The following is a 14,960-nucleotide window of genomic DNA, read 5'->3' as shown; positions in this document are numbered from 1 at the left end:
CACTGTGATCCAAATAGATCTAAAGGAAGGGGCATCTATTCAAATTAGCATTGTTAACAGTTTCTCAATAAATGAACATATTGACAAACTCCTTGTTATATTGTTTCAATTTATGAGAAACCAGTCTTAAAAATTTAGGAAAATATCTGGCAGATATTTCAGCCTGGGACAAGAACAGCCAATGGGAATACAGACCAGAAGTTCAATCACAGAAGTGTAAGAGTAAGAAGAAATGTATGGAGCTGTTCTTCCTCTATCCAGATAAAGAAAATATTGTAAATTTTTTGTACCACATTATTCAATACTACCACCGGAATGGTAATGAATTAATAAAACCAGAAAAGAGGTTTATAGAATCCCAAGAAAAATCCAATAGTCATCAAAAATAGTGTAAATAAAAAGTTGTCATGTAGAACATCTACATGTGAGGGCCAAACCATTTGTTCTGGCAGGAGGCAACATCAATGCAGATTTAGGGTAGCCACTGCCATACATGCCATCATAGCTCAAGCCAGTTGATCTCACAGCTAGGAGAAGTAATTTAAGACTACTCCATCATGGGAAAATCTGCAATTTTGTTAAGACCCTTTGATGTAACCAGTGTATGCCTTGCAACTCCCAACAGACACCTCCCTCTATACATTTGGTCTGCACCAAATAGGCAAGATGAGAGAACATTTTGAATCCACCAATGTGTATGCAACAAACAAACAATTAAACCAAGAAGCAAAAGGAAGTGACTGGAAAACATGGAACCAAGGCTTACAGTGTATCAAGAAATGTCCTTACACTTAAAAAATTATAATGCACTCCAAAATCCTTTTGTTCAGGCAATCCATGTACAACAGAAGGCACTGTTATCCATATGAATCTATCAATTCTGCACAGCAAAAACCTGAGAAGCACAACTCAATTAGATGCAGCCTGGCCCTTCCCAGTCAGTCAGGTTCCTCGAGGACAAATGTTTCCGTTCAGTCCATCAAATCATAAAAACACCACAAGAATTTGTACATTACAGTAGCTGGTTAGAAAGAGCATTCTGGTGGGGGAAGCACACTGCTATTTTCCAGAAAACCTCCAGCAGCATCAAATTACCCTCCCCTGTCACTCAGAAGTCACGGTGATTTCAAGAAAATGTAATGATGAGACCTTTCCCATCCACCTTTGTAGCTGATCCTTCAGTTGCCACCAGGAGTACTTCCAGCAAAGTTAAATGCTGTGATCAGTCCTTTGTTGTCAAATGCGTAGTCACTTTGTTGCTCTCTTGTCTTAGTCTCTAGAATTCAAAGGGAAAGGATATGAAAAACAGTCTATGAAAAATGCTTTTGCCAGAGACAATACAGCTAAGATAACAATACAAAGTTTTGGAAAAAACAGTTAAGACAAAATTTTATTCCCTAAATCCAGTGACAGTAATAAATTACACTCAGATTTTCTCTAAATGTATAAACATGCACAAATCTAAAATAGTGCTGAGAAATTAATCCTCTATAATATCAGTCTATATTACACTACTCTATATGCTTTTTCATTAAATCTGAAATTATTTTCCAGGATGAAAGGTTTCTAAAACCTTACAGTGCCTGTGAAGGCAGTGCTAGCAGTTAAAAACCCTGTTAAACACATAATAATCTACAGTAACCTTGATCAAACACCTGTCTGACAGCTCATTATTACCATAGTTTGCTCTTCAGACAGTGCAAGACTAGTTCATGTCAGCAGCACATGTCAATGAGAAGGCAATTAATTAGAATCAACAGTTACAGGCAAGGGATAATAGAAGTGCAATATCCTACTCACACTTCTCAGGAAATGTTGATTAGCACAGAGATTTATTCTCTCGCTCCCTCTTGTTACAGATCAGGTGCAGTTCTAACATCTCTGCAACAGATAAAATGGCTCCAGAGAAGTGACTCACCTGCAGCATTTCGCCGGTGTTCTGCTAATGTGTAAATTTCCTGCAGCTGCTTCTTCTGATCCTCGCTCAAGGGTGCTGTCAGTGAATGGTACCAAGCTGCATCTCGGCTCTGTACCGCTGTCAGAACAGGAATGGAGGGGTGATTATCAGGTTACATTGCAAGGGTAATGCAGAACAACAAAATGAAACACAAAGAATCCCTATAGGAGTGCCTCTAGTGACTGAGTCCCATTTAGGCTGTTACTGAAAAGGTATGAAAGAGAACATGAAAGGAATTAATCTCTGGCTGTATTTGCTACCATCTGCGTTTTTCTTCAGCACACATAAACCATAAAATCTTTGGACTAACACTAGAAATCAAGATCACATTTTCCAGTTCTAAATTGCTACTTGTAACAAAGGAAAGGGCTTTTCCTGGTGATGATCATAAACATCTCCAAGCTATTTAATGATGTCCTATCATTCTGCCAACCAGGAAACACACACCTAGAAGTGCTTGTGTAAAAAACTGATATTCATCGACACCATTTTCAAGGTCAAGAGGTGTGCTGAACCCTTCAAGAGCAGTCTCTTCCAATGCATCTTCATCCCAGTCATCATCGTCATCGTCATCTTCATCCCCTTCCTCTCCACCTCCACCACCACCTCCTCCTCCACCATGGTTCTCTTGCATCACCTGGCTCACTTCATTTGTTTCCTCCTCATCACTCGACAGCTCTTCTGCAAAAGCATTGGTATGTGTTGTAATACAAAGTTTAAAGAATAAAAGGAAACAATGAATTATGAATGAAGAACAATTACTAAATCTAAGTTTTGGCTGGAAAAGCCTCTATGAACACCCTTCCCCCAAAATCTTAGAACGGCAAAAATGAAGCTGTTAAAATGTTTCTTACAATCAAAATCAGTTATACTTGTTTCTAAGCACACCTGGGGAATGTGGAACTACCATCTTTGTGTGTACGTGTGTGTGTGTTTGTGTGTCTCTCTCATTTATGCAGCCATTGTGCAATTACAGGATCACAAAATTTTCAGGAAGTGTGTCTTTGACAGCGTGTTCCAATACTGTGCTTTTCAACTTACACATGAAGACTTGGAACAGACTTCAGAAACTGACAGAAAACAAAGAGAAAACCAGACACAGACTAAACGTCTGCCTGTTCTTCTTCAGAGTGCTCTATTTGAACAAACTTTAAATAACACCTTTCACTTCACTTTAACCTTCCATTCTGCTCATGAAACAACTATTACATCGTGAATTAAATGGAACTCCAACGTGCAATTCTAAATGCTGCTACTTCGTATTTGCAAAAAAGTATTTCTGACTTAGAATCAAATTTTTTAAAATCCCCCTCCAGTTGAAAACCTTCAACTCTTCTGGTGTTAGCAGTCTAGAAAGAATGACTACATCTGCAACAAGCAGGGACTGAATCACAAGACAAGAGAACTGAAAATTACTGTGCTGTTTCCATACTGTATTCCTATGCATTGAGAAGAATACTGTAATTCCATTCCAGAAAACTGCATGTGAAATTTGAGTGGATTAAATAATCTGTTTATATCCAACCTAATTTTCACACCTCATACCACCTATCTTCTGTTCCAAGCCAAATACAGCCATACATGTCTGCTTGCTTATCTGCATATCTGCACTGCTTATCTGCATATCTGCACTGCTTATCAGGGAGTGAATTCCTCCACAAAGTATTCTTCCATGTTTTCTCTCTTCTGGCACACACAGGTCTTTTTATTCCAAGAACCTCAGCTGTCTCAAATCCCACTTTGCATGTCACTTTCCATTTGACAAAGAAGCCAGCTTCCTTCAAAATTTGACCAAAAAGGTCTTTCAAATATCTGAATATTGGGAACAGTTTCTTTGCAGAAATCAAGAGTACAACCAGCACAGTCTTGGCAAATTCCTGCTGCTTATGGAGAAGATGGAGCACATTCACAACCCAGAAGTGTGCACTTGCAAGATCTGTTGTTACTTCCAAACCCTTTCATTAAAGTGTTAGCTGTTACACAGTGAAATGTTTTTATTACATTTTCAGAGGAAAAATCAATTCCTAAGGTGATCTCTCAAGCACCTAGTCAGTTGAGCTATTTTCAGCAGACCAACGAGTCTTAAAAATTCACTGCAATTTCTTACCCCCTTTAAATTAAATCCAGACAAAATCCACAATGTGAAAAGGGGAGATTTTACCATTGTCTTCTGCAACGTGTTTTTCATCTTTAGCATGATCCTCATGTTCTGTGAGCTCTCGTGAGGCGCAAACTTGTTTTAAGCCCAGGAACAGGAGGAGGATTGAAGGAACAATCTGGGCAGCCACAGCATCCACTGCAGGTGGTCGATTCTGCAATTCCATTAGGATGCTCAGTCCTATTATACACATCTTTCTGTCATGGAGTCTGAAACAACACACATTCGTTAGATGAAAAAACAGCTTTTCACTGCAAGGACATATAGAGAGGATTGACATCCTGGTGCTTGACATGGAAGAAGACAATGTGGTAAAGACTATTTTTTAAGTCTATGTTCTAAACTCCTGAATACTGTTTCCTTTGCTCTGAACTTAAAAGAATTCTGAAACATGATGTATTCTGCCTTTGTATCCTCACAGAAGAATTCAGCTCATAGCTCAACAGACCCAGAAAAGTTATATGAACATAGGTCACCTTTACTGGCATCACAACAACTAGACCTGCTGTGGATTACTGTTATTTAGACTAACCAAAAAATGTGAACTCTTTCATCAACATGACTAGGGATACAAACAGAAGTGAGCAAAAAAAAGCCAAACCCATGGACTCTTAGATGAAAAAACCCACAATACTTGCCCGAGAAAACAGTCTGTGTCATTCATCCACTGGTTTATGAACTGTGCAGTGATGGGCTCAGGATTGTGTGGAAATCTGATGTTCTCTAAGGTGTGCAGAAGTAGATCAGGATTGTAGTAGAGCGCAGCTATGGCAACCTGAAGACACATGGTACGAAGCTCACTTGTTTTAACTCCTCTGGTCAACCGCTCCAGAACAGCCTCCACAAAGAGTGGAATACACTTGGCATGTACATATAAAGAGAGGAAAAGAAAAAAAATAAACAAAACAGGCATTAGACGTGTTGCCAGATTTGTATACAAAAGTGTTCAGTGAAGTGGAAGTATAACCTAGGAATGCATTCTATTCAATTCCTATTATAAAAGCATTTTAAGCCTCTGATTTGCATGCCAGTGCAATTCTCAGTGCAGAGAAGAATATTTGAGGCCATTTGGTGGAATTTGTTGCAGCAAAGGTTAACAAAAGAACTCAAAGACATTCCCATCTTTATCAAACAATTTAAAGATGAACAGGCATTAACCATGAAATTGTCTAAATCTGCAAGAAAAAGAAAGTGAGCTTTTCCTAATAAATGTCAAATTACTGTCAGTTTCTTACAAAAGTTTGGAACGATAGAAAGCAAGAATGTGCAAATTCCCACATGATGAAATAAACATCGACATGTATTTCAATGTGCAGGTTTATGCTTTATAATAATTTGGGAAGCATTATCCATGTTTTAGTTTCTGAGTTTCAGTTCAGTGTGCAACCATTTTCATTCATAGAGATGTGTAGCTCAATTAAGCCTTCCATAACATACTTATTTCAATGCAAATGCATAAAATTCACTTTAACCCCGTCCATATTTCTTTTAAAAGTAAAATCTTCCAGGGAACATTTTTACCTTCAAAGACTTCAGATCTACATTAGAAAAGGTGTATTTGCTTCAGTGAAATTAACTGAAAATTTATTCCTGAAGTCCATGGATTGCATCATGGCAACATCAGATAGGATATGTTAAAAGTAATTTAGGCCACATCTTATGTTTTACATAAGACCAGAATTTAGCCCTTAGCAGGAAAAACACCCCTGTGTAAAAGTGTGTTCTAAGAAACTCTGGGAAATGGAGATTATTTTTTTCCCAGTATTCAGAATCCAGCCATGCTAAAAGTTCTTAATTTCCAAATAAGACTGAGTAATTAAAAACAGTAAAAAGAACCAAATTCATATCACTTAGAGAAACAACTTCAGTAGCTGGATATGTACAGTTAATCTCTCAGCCACAATACTTTTAACAACTTGTGTTTGCATCAAAAGGGAAATACTATTGAGAGAAAACAAAAAAAGATAAAAAGATAATCTAGCACATCCTACTACATCCTTATCATTCAGTCTATATTCATTTTTCATTTTCCAGTCATGCCTGCTCATCTATAATCCAAAGAAAAGACAACTAATAACAGAAACAACAGAAACAAAACTAAAAGAAAACTAACAACAACAAAATTAAACAAAAAACACACAACCCCCCCTCAAAACTCACAAACTCTCCTGAGCTCATTTTACTTATTTTTGTATTTTTCCCCATTGCTATACTTTTAATTCCAACTCTTTCTCTCAGCAATCTTACATGTTTCACTGGAAACTAACAAAAGAGAGAAGCTGCTCAATATATATCACCTGGTCAATACCCCGTCCTTTGCACTGAAGAATAATTACTTCCAGGAGCTTGGCAGCATGGCACTCTGCATCTTCTCCTGCATCTCCTGTTAATACCTAATGACCAGAATAACAATTTAGTTTATCAGTATTAATCACTGACAAATTTGAAAGGAAGCGTTCCTGTACCTGCACACATCAGAAAACCTCTACATGGCATATATATATATCTATTTGTGCTGTATTTTGTGAGGAAATAAGACACATAGAAAATCACCTCTACAGGACATGGGTAAGTGGCTACAAATGAATTAAAAATGTAGAAGAAACTACTACACTTCTATAGGAATGCTAGCATTCTGTCTATGTCATTGCATTTCCTTTTGTAAAAGAAAGTTTACTTCTAAGAATCGTTAATGTTTTCCACACTCTGATTCCATTTTTTAAGTTTAATTCTAGTAGACACTGGTAGATTAACAGCTTGGCAAAGTGAAGTCCCATCTGTAGGCCAACTCCTGATTAAAAACAAGATGTTTGCAATCACTCTGTATATATGCACACACGTGTGAAATCGACTGCTGCTTCTCAGTACATTTCAAGCCTATGGTCAGTGTCAATCAAACCTCAGGAAGCAGGATTCTTGAAGACATTCAGTTTCTATACTTTCTTAAAAATAAGCAGGTAGATAGGTGCCTAACAGCCTTTAATGCCTAAAATCTGAGAAAGACTGCAGCATGATCTCATACTTTATTATACAGCATAATTTATTAATCAGCATAAAAGAGAAACATCATAAATGAGGGAAGAACTTCAAATGAGTTTTGTACCTTAGCTGACAACTAGAGAATCCAATCACAAGACACAAAACTCAAGGAAATCAGGCTTCATTAATTCCTCTACTTACCAAAATAGCTGTTCATAGAAGAGAGTAAAGACGAACAGCAACTTTCTCCCAAGGAGATTTGTGCACGTAATTTTTCAAAAAACATGTCACTTCAAAAATGTGAAGGTGCTATCTGTGCCCAGAGCTGAGCCAAGACCAAATTTCATTTTGTTCTGAAATGACTAGCCACCATCTGGCATGTTCAGGTCACATCACTGATTGCTAAGTACTAGTGATGAGTGCAACAGTAAGAATGAGAAGCCTTACCTTTTTACACATAGCATAAATGATTTCTAAATGCTTTGGGTTAGACAGTAAAGTATTGGTGTCAATGGTCACATAATTATGCAAGAGAGGCATCATATCTGCAGAACAGGGAGAGTGAGAGAGAAAAAAATTACAAACTAATCCATGCAAGTGCAAACCAGTGAAGCTGTAATCCTATGATGGAATTCATTAGCTCACATTCATGGATATGGTTAGAAATTCAGACTGTGCAAAAAGTCTATGCTGCAAGAATTCTTTATCAAGTGTATCACAGGGGCTGCAGTCTCAGAGTAGAAAACAGAATACAACTACATTTTAATTAATTTATAGTTTCCATTAACTTTGTATATTTTAGCTTTATTTGGGTTCAGGACCTCCTACAATAAGTGATGACACTGACAGATTTGAACATGCTTCTCCTTTAATATGCTCCCATTACACTCTCACACTGAACAGACAGTTTAGGGCATGACTCAAATACATGATTTTAAACCAAGACACTGAATAGAAGTGATCCTTACTAATGTGGGTTTTAGAGATGAATTCCCAAACAGTGGAAACATCAATAGAAATGATCATACCTGCAAAGTACTCAAAGCAATCCTGCTGGAAAACCTCATATAGTATACCTAAAAGCTGCCACATTTGAGGTGAAATCATCTGGCATGTCAAGCTGTAAGCCAAGGAAAGAATTTCTTCATAAAACTCTGAAAAGGAGAAACAACTTTAAGTACACTGCTTTGAAAAATAAAATTAACTTACAAATACCTTGAAATCTGAAACCAAGCCCCAAGTCAAATAACAACTAGAAGACAGCAATTAGTAACCAAATCAATATATAGGGAAAAAATGCAAATTGGAAAAAGACTCTTTTAGATGTCTTGTATGGTTATAGTTGCAATATGCATAGTTTTTTATTCTAAATACACACTAGAAAAATATATTGCCAGCACATCAAAAACATTGCTCCTGAACAATTTACTGAAAAATATTTTTATTTTCTCAGCCATTGTTTATTCTTAAAGGCCTTATCACAAAACTGTGTAGCTCTTTGGTACAGGGTAATGATAAAGCAGTAATTCAACTGCAAACCATTTCCATAAAATACTAATGTGATTCCAGATGTTGTTCTTTAACACAGAACTATAATCAGAACTGCATCTTCTGCTTTTGAGACTTTCCCCCAAACCAGAATAATCAGCCTGACTATTGTACAAGAGGATATCAGGGTGTCATGGGTTGAGTTGAGTCTCCTGATATTCAATACCATGCTGCTGTTCATGCCAGCTTCAAAATGAAAGTGCTGCCTGGAGCAAAGTATCACAGGGCTTAAATTTCAGAGCCTAACATGAGAGGCTTCCTGTTCCACTGGCTGATTTTGATTTCTGGGTTTGGGATGCTGGTCTTTTCTGTTGGGCAGGCTGCAGGTTGGGGCGTGAGGTAGGTTGCTAGCTTCTGCTGCTGCTTCTGTATTTTGCTGTACTTTTCTGCAAATAGGCTAAGGTAATTGTGCATTTTATCATCTCATTAAACTCTCTTTATCTCAGTCCAGAGGGTTTTTTGTGTTACTTTCCCTCCCATCTGTGTGAGGAGAGGCTTGTGAGAGCAGGCTGTGTTAACCCATAACTGACAAATCATAACTGAAAATTGATATATTTTTTAATTTAAGGAAGCACACAAAACAAAAGATGAAGTTCTGTTCAGGAAGACAGTATTGTTTGCAATAATTAATTTAAGAATTTATGTAAAAACACGTCATGTTTTTCTAAAAAATTTCTCCAAAGCATACCTATAACATGTTTCTGCAAAACAAGGCCAATGATCTGTAAACAAATGCCCTCCAGCTGTTGAGTTATCTGAAATAAAAGTGAAACAGTTTATTTAGAAACTTAGAAATACATTAATTTAATCAGTGTATTTGACTAATTCGGTTTGAGAAGGACTATGGAGAGCTTCCCAGAGTAGACTCAGAAAGAGAAATAAATACAGAAATTGAGAGCCTAAAACTGTGCTGAAGTCAGAATTCAGCTTTGCAACGTTGAACAAGGAGACTACATTTAGGAATTAAACTACATGACAAAGAGAACTATATGGCCACATTTTAAGTCTAATTAAAACCAGTAAACACAGACATTGCATGCCATTACCACAGGTCATTCATTAGAGACATAATCTTGCAGGATGTCAGGCTTTCTGGGATTGTTCTAGCAAAGGGATTAAATATGTGACCACAGATTGCTTGACTTACCTTCAGACACTTGACTCAAAAGATACCATGCCCTAAACTCTCTTCATACTTAATGGTGAAAGGAAAAGGAATTTCTAAGGAGCTTTCAGCCTCACATTATTTCTGTATCATTTACATCACTTCTAAAATGATTTTAAAATCATGAGATGAAAAGCACTCTGCACAATTATTTTAGTCTGTGCTTCACACAACAGAAAAATCAAGCTGCTAAGCTCCTATCAAAAATACCATAGCCCCAAAGGTTTTCCTAGTCTAAGAGCTGAAGACCCACTTAGGGGGTCTTAGCTCATCTTAGCTACCTGATTTAATTTTAGCTTTCAACAGATGCAAGGGGTTCTTGTAAAGGAATTAAAAATGTTTTGAAATCCACAGGAACACAATGGTCTCACAAGAAAATAATTAGTATTTTAAATAATGTGTTTTTAAATTGTAAGCTTCATAAACAGATTTCAAATTTGCAATCAAACATTCTCATTGTATATAAGAATGAGAGAAAAGGACCTAGGAGTGCTGGTGAACAACACCCTGACCGTGAGCCCACAATGTGCCCTTGCAGCCAAGAAGGCCAATGGCATCCTGGGGTGAATCAAGAAGAGTGTGGCCTGTAGGTCAAGGGAGGTTCTGCTTCTGCTCTACTTGGACGCAGTGAGGCTTCATCTGAAATACTGCATCCAGTTCTGGGTTCCTCAGTTCAAGAAGGACAGGGAACTACCAAATAGAGTCCAGTGATTAGGGGATGATTAGGGGACTGGAACATTTGCCTTATGAGAAGAGGCTGAGAGACCTGGGGCTGTTTAGCCTGGAGGAAACTTGAGGGGGGAGTCCCATTAATGCTTACAAATATCTAAAGGGTGAGTGTCAGTGGTCCAAAGCCAGACTCTTCTCAGTGGTGTCCAGTGACAGGACAAGGGGCAATGGAAAACACAGGAGGTTCCACGTAAATGTAAGGAAAAAATTCTTCAAGTGTGGCAGAGCACTGGAACAGGCTGCCCAGAGAGATTGTGGTTTCTCCATCTCCAGAGGGATTCAAAACCTTCCTGGATGTATTTCTGGGTGATTTATTCTAGGTGATCCGGCACTAGCATGGGGGTTGGACAAGATGATCTTCAGAGGTCCCTTCCAACTCCTACCATTCTGTGTGATTCTGTATGATATTAAGGAAAACAAAGCACTTTTGTGCCAACTGAGCTTAAAGTCACTGCCTTTGTCTCTCTTTGTCACTGAACTCCACTGTACCTCAGTCAGCCTAGGTGGTACGAGCAGAGCAAACCTCTTTCTTCCCTGAGTATGTGAAATGTAGACTTAACATTGCACCACACCCAGGAGACCAATTCCGAGTAATTCCATCCAAGAAACTGCTAGGTAAACCACAAAATATGAATCACCATTGCAAAAAATAAGCCTTATGCAAAATATTCCTATTTTACTATCTGTTTTATCTGCCTGCAATACAGTTATCTAATGAAGCGTTTTCCAGAATAAGGGCTACAGATTTTACTCTCAGGATAAAAATTTGTCTCAAAGTTGACATCTGAACAATTAAGAAATAACAAAAGTAAACTAGGCTTTACATTCAAATTTGTCAGAGATTACTTAGTACTAATTCACCATCCTGCTGTAGTAATTGCACATTGATGTCAACTCCAGTGATGTGACACACACAGAAGTGCTTGTTGTCATGTTTGAAAGGTGTGATGGAACAGCAGGAGAAAAGATGTATAAAACAAAATCTCACCTCCTTGTGATCTTCCACAACTGTCAGGATGGTGTCAATTGTGTGCAAGATGCCCATGGCCATAACTGTTTTGTCCTCTACTTCTTCATATTCCTCACTATGAAGCACTTTACCAAATATTTCAGCCTATGAAAAAAAAGTCAGTTTGACGTTCAAGAGCAAACTTTCATTTCTCATTTGTCATGCAAAACCAAGATGGCTAATACAACAGCAGCAATGTCTTATCTGTAAGAGCTGTCAGCACTCAAAAACATGTTCCTTTCTTTGGAAAGGGGAATACAGAAAATGTAAAAATCTTTTTTTTTTGAGAAGTTTCATTGTGTTAAGTAATTTAAAACATTAAAACATTTAGAGCTTGGTTCATTCAAACCAGTGACAAAATTGACAAAGTGCAGTATCTTTGAAAAAAATTTAAGTTTTAAAGGTGCTTCATACAAAAAAAAAATCTAAATAATATGGTTGAATCTTTATAAAGATTACATTAAACAGTTTAGTGTGCACTTCAATCACAGCTCATTAAATGTTTACCAAACTAGGCATGTGTTTCTAACTGGACCATTACTTTACTGTTGTCTCTTACCAGGTGTTGAGTCATGTCAACGGCAATAGTAGCTACTTCCTGGCTGTACTCACAGATCATCTTCTGGATTACATTAGTAAGATCATCATTTTCTGTCTCTCTAACAATGTGCAAGAGCTCTTGCATAACTGGCCTTACATAAGGCTTCACATACTCCTTGGCTAAAAAAAAAGCAATTGAAACCAGGTGAAATCAACTATATCAACTAACTAATACACAGTATTTCAAAAGTACTGGGTAAGACATTACTCTTGAACAACATAATTTTTCTAAAGTTTATTTTACTAATTAAAATAAAACCAGCAAAAAAACATATCCAAGGCACTTTTACAGCCCCTAACTAGTAGATAAAGTAAATAAACCGTACATTTACTACACTCATTACTGAAATGCCACCTGCAACAAAAACCTGCTATTTGGGGAATACACACCCTCACACATAGGCATTTGTGCATTTGTTCTTAAAAGATACACAGTATTTCACTTCACTGAAGAAAAATAAAGACAGGTGCTATTTACTTTATTAAAAGAAACATGCTGGTTCTTATTCATTTTTGTGCAAGCCATAAAAACTTGAAGTCAGAATCCTGGGACATAGACAGTAATTAATGAGAAAGAGAAGCTGTCTAAACATGACAAAATGTGCTGAAATCTATGTCTTTAAAGGTAGAAATGTCTAGATAAATCTGCACCAGCCTCCTCATCTCAAAAAACAGCCCATAAAAATCAGTGTGTGTAACTGAAGAATCACTGTAGCATACCTTGCTCTTGGTTGCTTATTAACGTCTGAAGAGCTATGGCTGCTTCTACTTTGACAGGCATTTCCTTATCGTCTATCAGGCTCTTCTTTGCCAACTCTACTGCATTCTTCAAGTTTAGCTCATTGTGAAATTTCAAAGCACTGAATGAATGAAGTACCCAACAGGACTGCACAGTGAAGAGAAAAGCAAGTCAGAGACTATTGCAATTTTTAACATTTTTTAACCAATTCAGTACTAAAGATAACTCCCTCTCTGTTTGTATCTGCTGCTTTTTAATTTTACTAATAATATATATTCATACAGTAAACGTAAAATACTTTTTGCACTACAGTTCTTTCTTTTCCTTTCCCAAATTCCAATAAATTCAGCATGTACACAATTGGCATTCTTCATTTTGGCCCTTCTGTGGTAAAAAAGTATCAGAGCAGAAATTAAAGAAAATTAGCTGTTTGGTTTTGACTAATATGGGCACTCCAGGATTTTCTTCAAGCTACATTCAAACTGACATTATTTACTCTGTGGAAATTCTTCCTATTCTTCAGAGACATCCAATCACTCCAGTTATTGAGATATGCTAACAAAAAAAAAAATGGTCACAAAAGGGCCACAGCCATTGCTCAAATTCTCCAGTTTGATTAAAGCAAACAATAATATGACACAGACTTTCCATCAATTCATTTAAATGAAAATGTTGAAAAAATTACTGTACGAGGTCATTATTTGAAATTTACTATGTTTGTACTTTATTTCTTTCATTAACATTCAGAAAGAAATCAAACTCCAAAGGAAAGAATCATAGCAAACACTGAAAAGGATATAAGTATGTAACTTACTCTAGCTCTGAGGTACCCCAAGTTGGACATGAACAATGGAAATACATGATTCTGTAACATCAGCTCCATTTGATCCTTGAAGACACTCTTCTGTTGGTGTAAATAAGAATTAATTTTGGAGACCATTCATTTTACATACTTTATTCAGGCCAGTAATCAGTTTCAACTATTGATCATAGGAAACACAACAATTTGTCCATGTAATAAAGGTATTCTTTCACAAAAGAGATCTTGATCTTGTACATTGAACTGAAAAAAACTCATAAGCATAGCAAGTTCAAAGCCAGGTACGTGAAAGAACCGTACACATAATACTCAACTCTACATTACTCAACACACTACTGTAAATTAGAATTTTTCTTTTTTTTTTTAAGGCAATTGATCTCTGCTGATTTAAAAAAAAATTAGGTTCAATAACCTAGTACCTTCATTCTTCCCATAAAGGAGTACATACACACCTGAAAATAAATCTAAGTATGAAACAGGTCTGAGTTTCACAAGACCTACTGTTACTGTAAGCATCAAAACAAGTAATTTTTACACACTACAACAACAATTCACATCTTTTTTGCATGTTTATTAACAACCCAAGATAATTCCTTCATGATAGAAATCTCCTTAGCTGGAGAAGGATATCTGATTAAAAAAATTATCCTTCATTTCAACCTTGGCAAATCCCAAGACATTCACAGGAAGCCAGGACCACCAGCATGTAGACTTGGAACTTTTCTAGTACCTAGATACTAGGAAAGATTTATGCCCCCAACCCTGTTACCATCTAAAGGAATGATTAGAGTAGCTACCATAGGAAGAGGGTGAAAGGGAGCATCATTTAATATAAAATGTATCCTAGGTAATCACACTTCACCAATGGATACAATCTCAGGATGATTCCCCAGCCCTCAGAGAGGTAGATACAGAACTGAGCAGAGGAAAAAACACAAAGAAGGGAAAAGATTTTTCCCTTGTGAACACAGGTCAGGTTTGATGAGTTAAACTGGAGCTGCTGTGAAGAGCCAGGTGGCTAAGGCAGGGTCATTGTGGCTATGAACTCCTTACAAGTCAGCTCACAGCCAGAAACCACTTAAAAATTCTGTATTTTATGCAGAAACAGATAATGGAATTTTTCATCTGTCAAATCCCAAACACAAGAAATTATGACTTAAGAGGAATCTGCAGTGTTTGATGATTATTACTCTTTTATAAAGTGTATTATCACGTTTCATGACTGAAAATGTCAAATAGGACCAGTTATCTACAAT

The 14,960-nt window shown here is 37.0% G+C and overlaps 1 protein-coding gene across 1 annotated transcript in view; it reads right to left on the bottom strand.

Annotated features, from left to right (window-relative positions):
* Positions 1-1,178: 1,178 nt before the first annotated feature.
* IPO8 (importin 8) overlaps positions 1,179-14,960 on the bottom strand; it is a 36,728-nt gene continuing 22,946 nt past the window's right edge. Inside the window, exons 13-25 of the mRNA XM_054386559.1 lie at positions 13,699-13,788; positions 12,866-13,031; positions 12,105-12,265; positions 11,525-11,650; positions 9,331-9,397; positions 8,123-8,248; positions 7,542-7,639; positions 6,413-6,508; positions 4,754-4,974; positions 4,119-4,324; positions 2,405-2,638; positions 1,919-2,035; positions 1,179-1,276 (exon numbers count right to left, since the gene is read on the bottom strand). Coding sequence (XP_054242534.1) covers positions 1,179-1,276; positions 1,919-2,035; positions 2,405-2,638; positions 4,119-4,324; positions 4,754-4,974; positions 6,413-6,508; positions 7,542-7,639; positions 8,123-8,248; positions 9,331-9,397; positions 11,525-11,650; positions 12,105-12,265; positions 12,866-13,031; positions 13,699-13,788 — 1,806 coding nt within the window. The remainder of the gene's footprint in view (positions 1,277-1,918; positions 2,036-2,404; positions 2,639-4,118; positions 4,325-4,753; positions 4,975-6,412; positions 6,509-7,541; positions 7,640-8,122; positions 8,249-9,330; positions 9,398-11,524; positions 11,651-12,104; positions 12,266-12,865; positions 13,032-13,698; positions 13,789-14,960) is intronic.

This window comes from Indicator indicator, chromosome 14, assembly GCF_027791375.1.
Source record: "Indicator indicator isolate 239-I01 chromosome 14, UM_Iind_1.1, whole genome shotgun sequence".
Classification (NCBI taxonomy): Eukaryota; Metazoa; Chordata; class Aves; order Piciformes; family Indicatoridae; genus Indicator; species Indicator indicator.
Note: the sequence above shows the minus strand (reverse complement) of the source record. Positions and strands in the feature narration are given on the sequence as shown.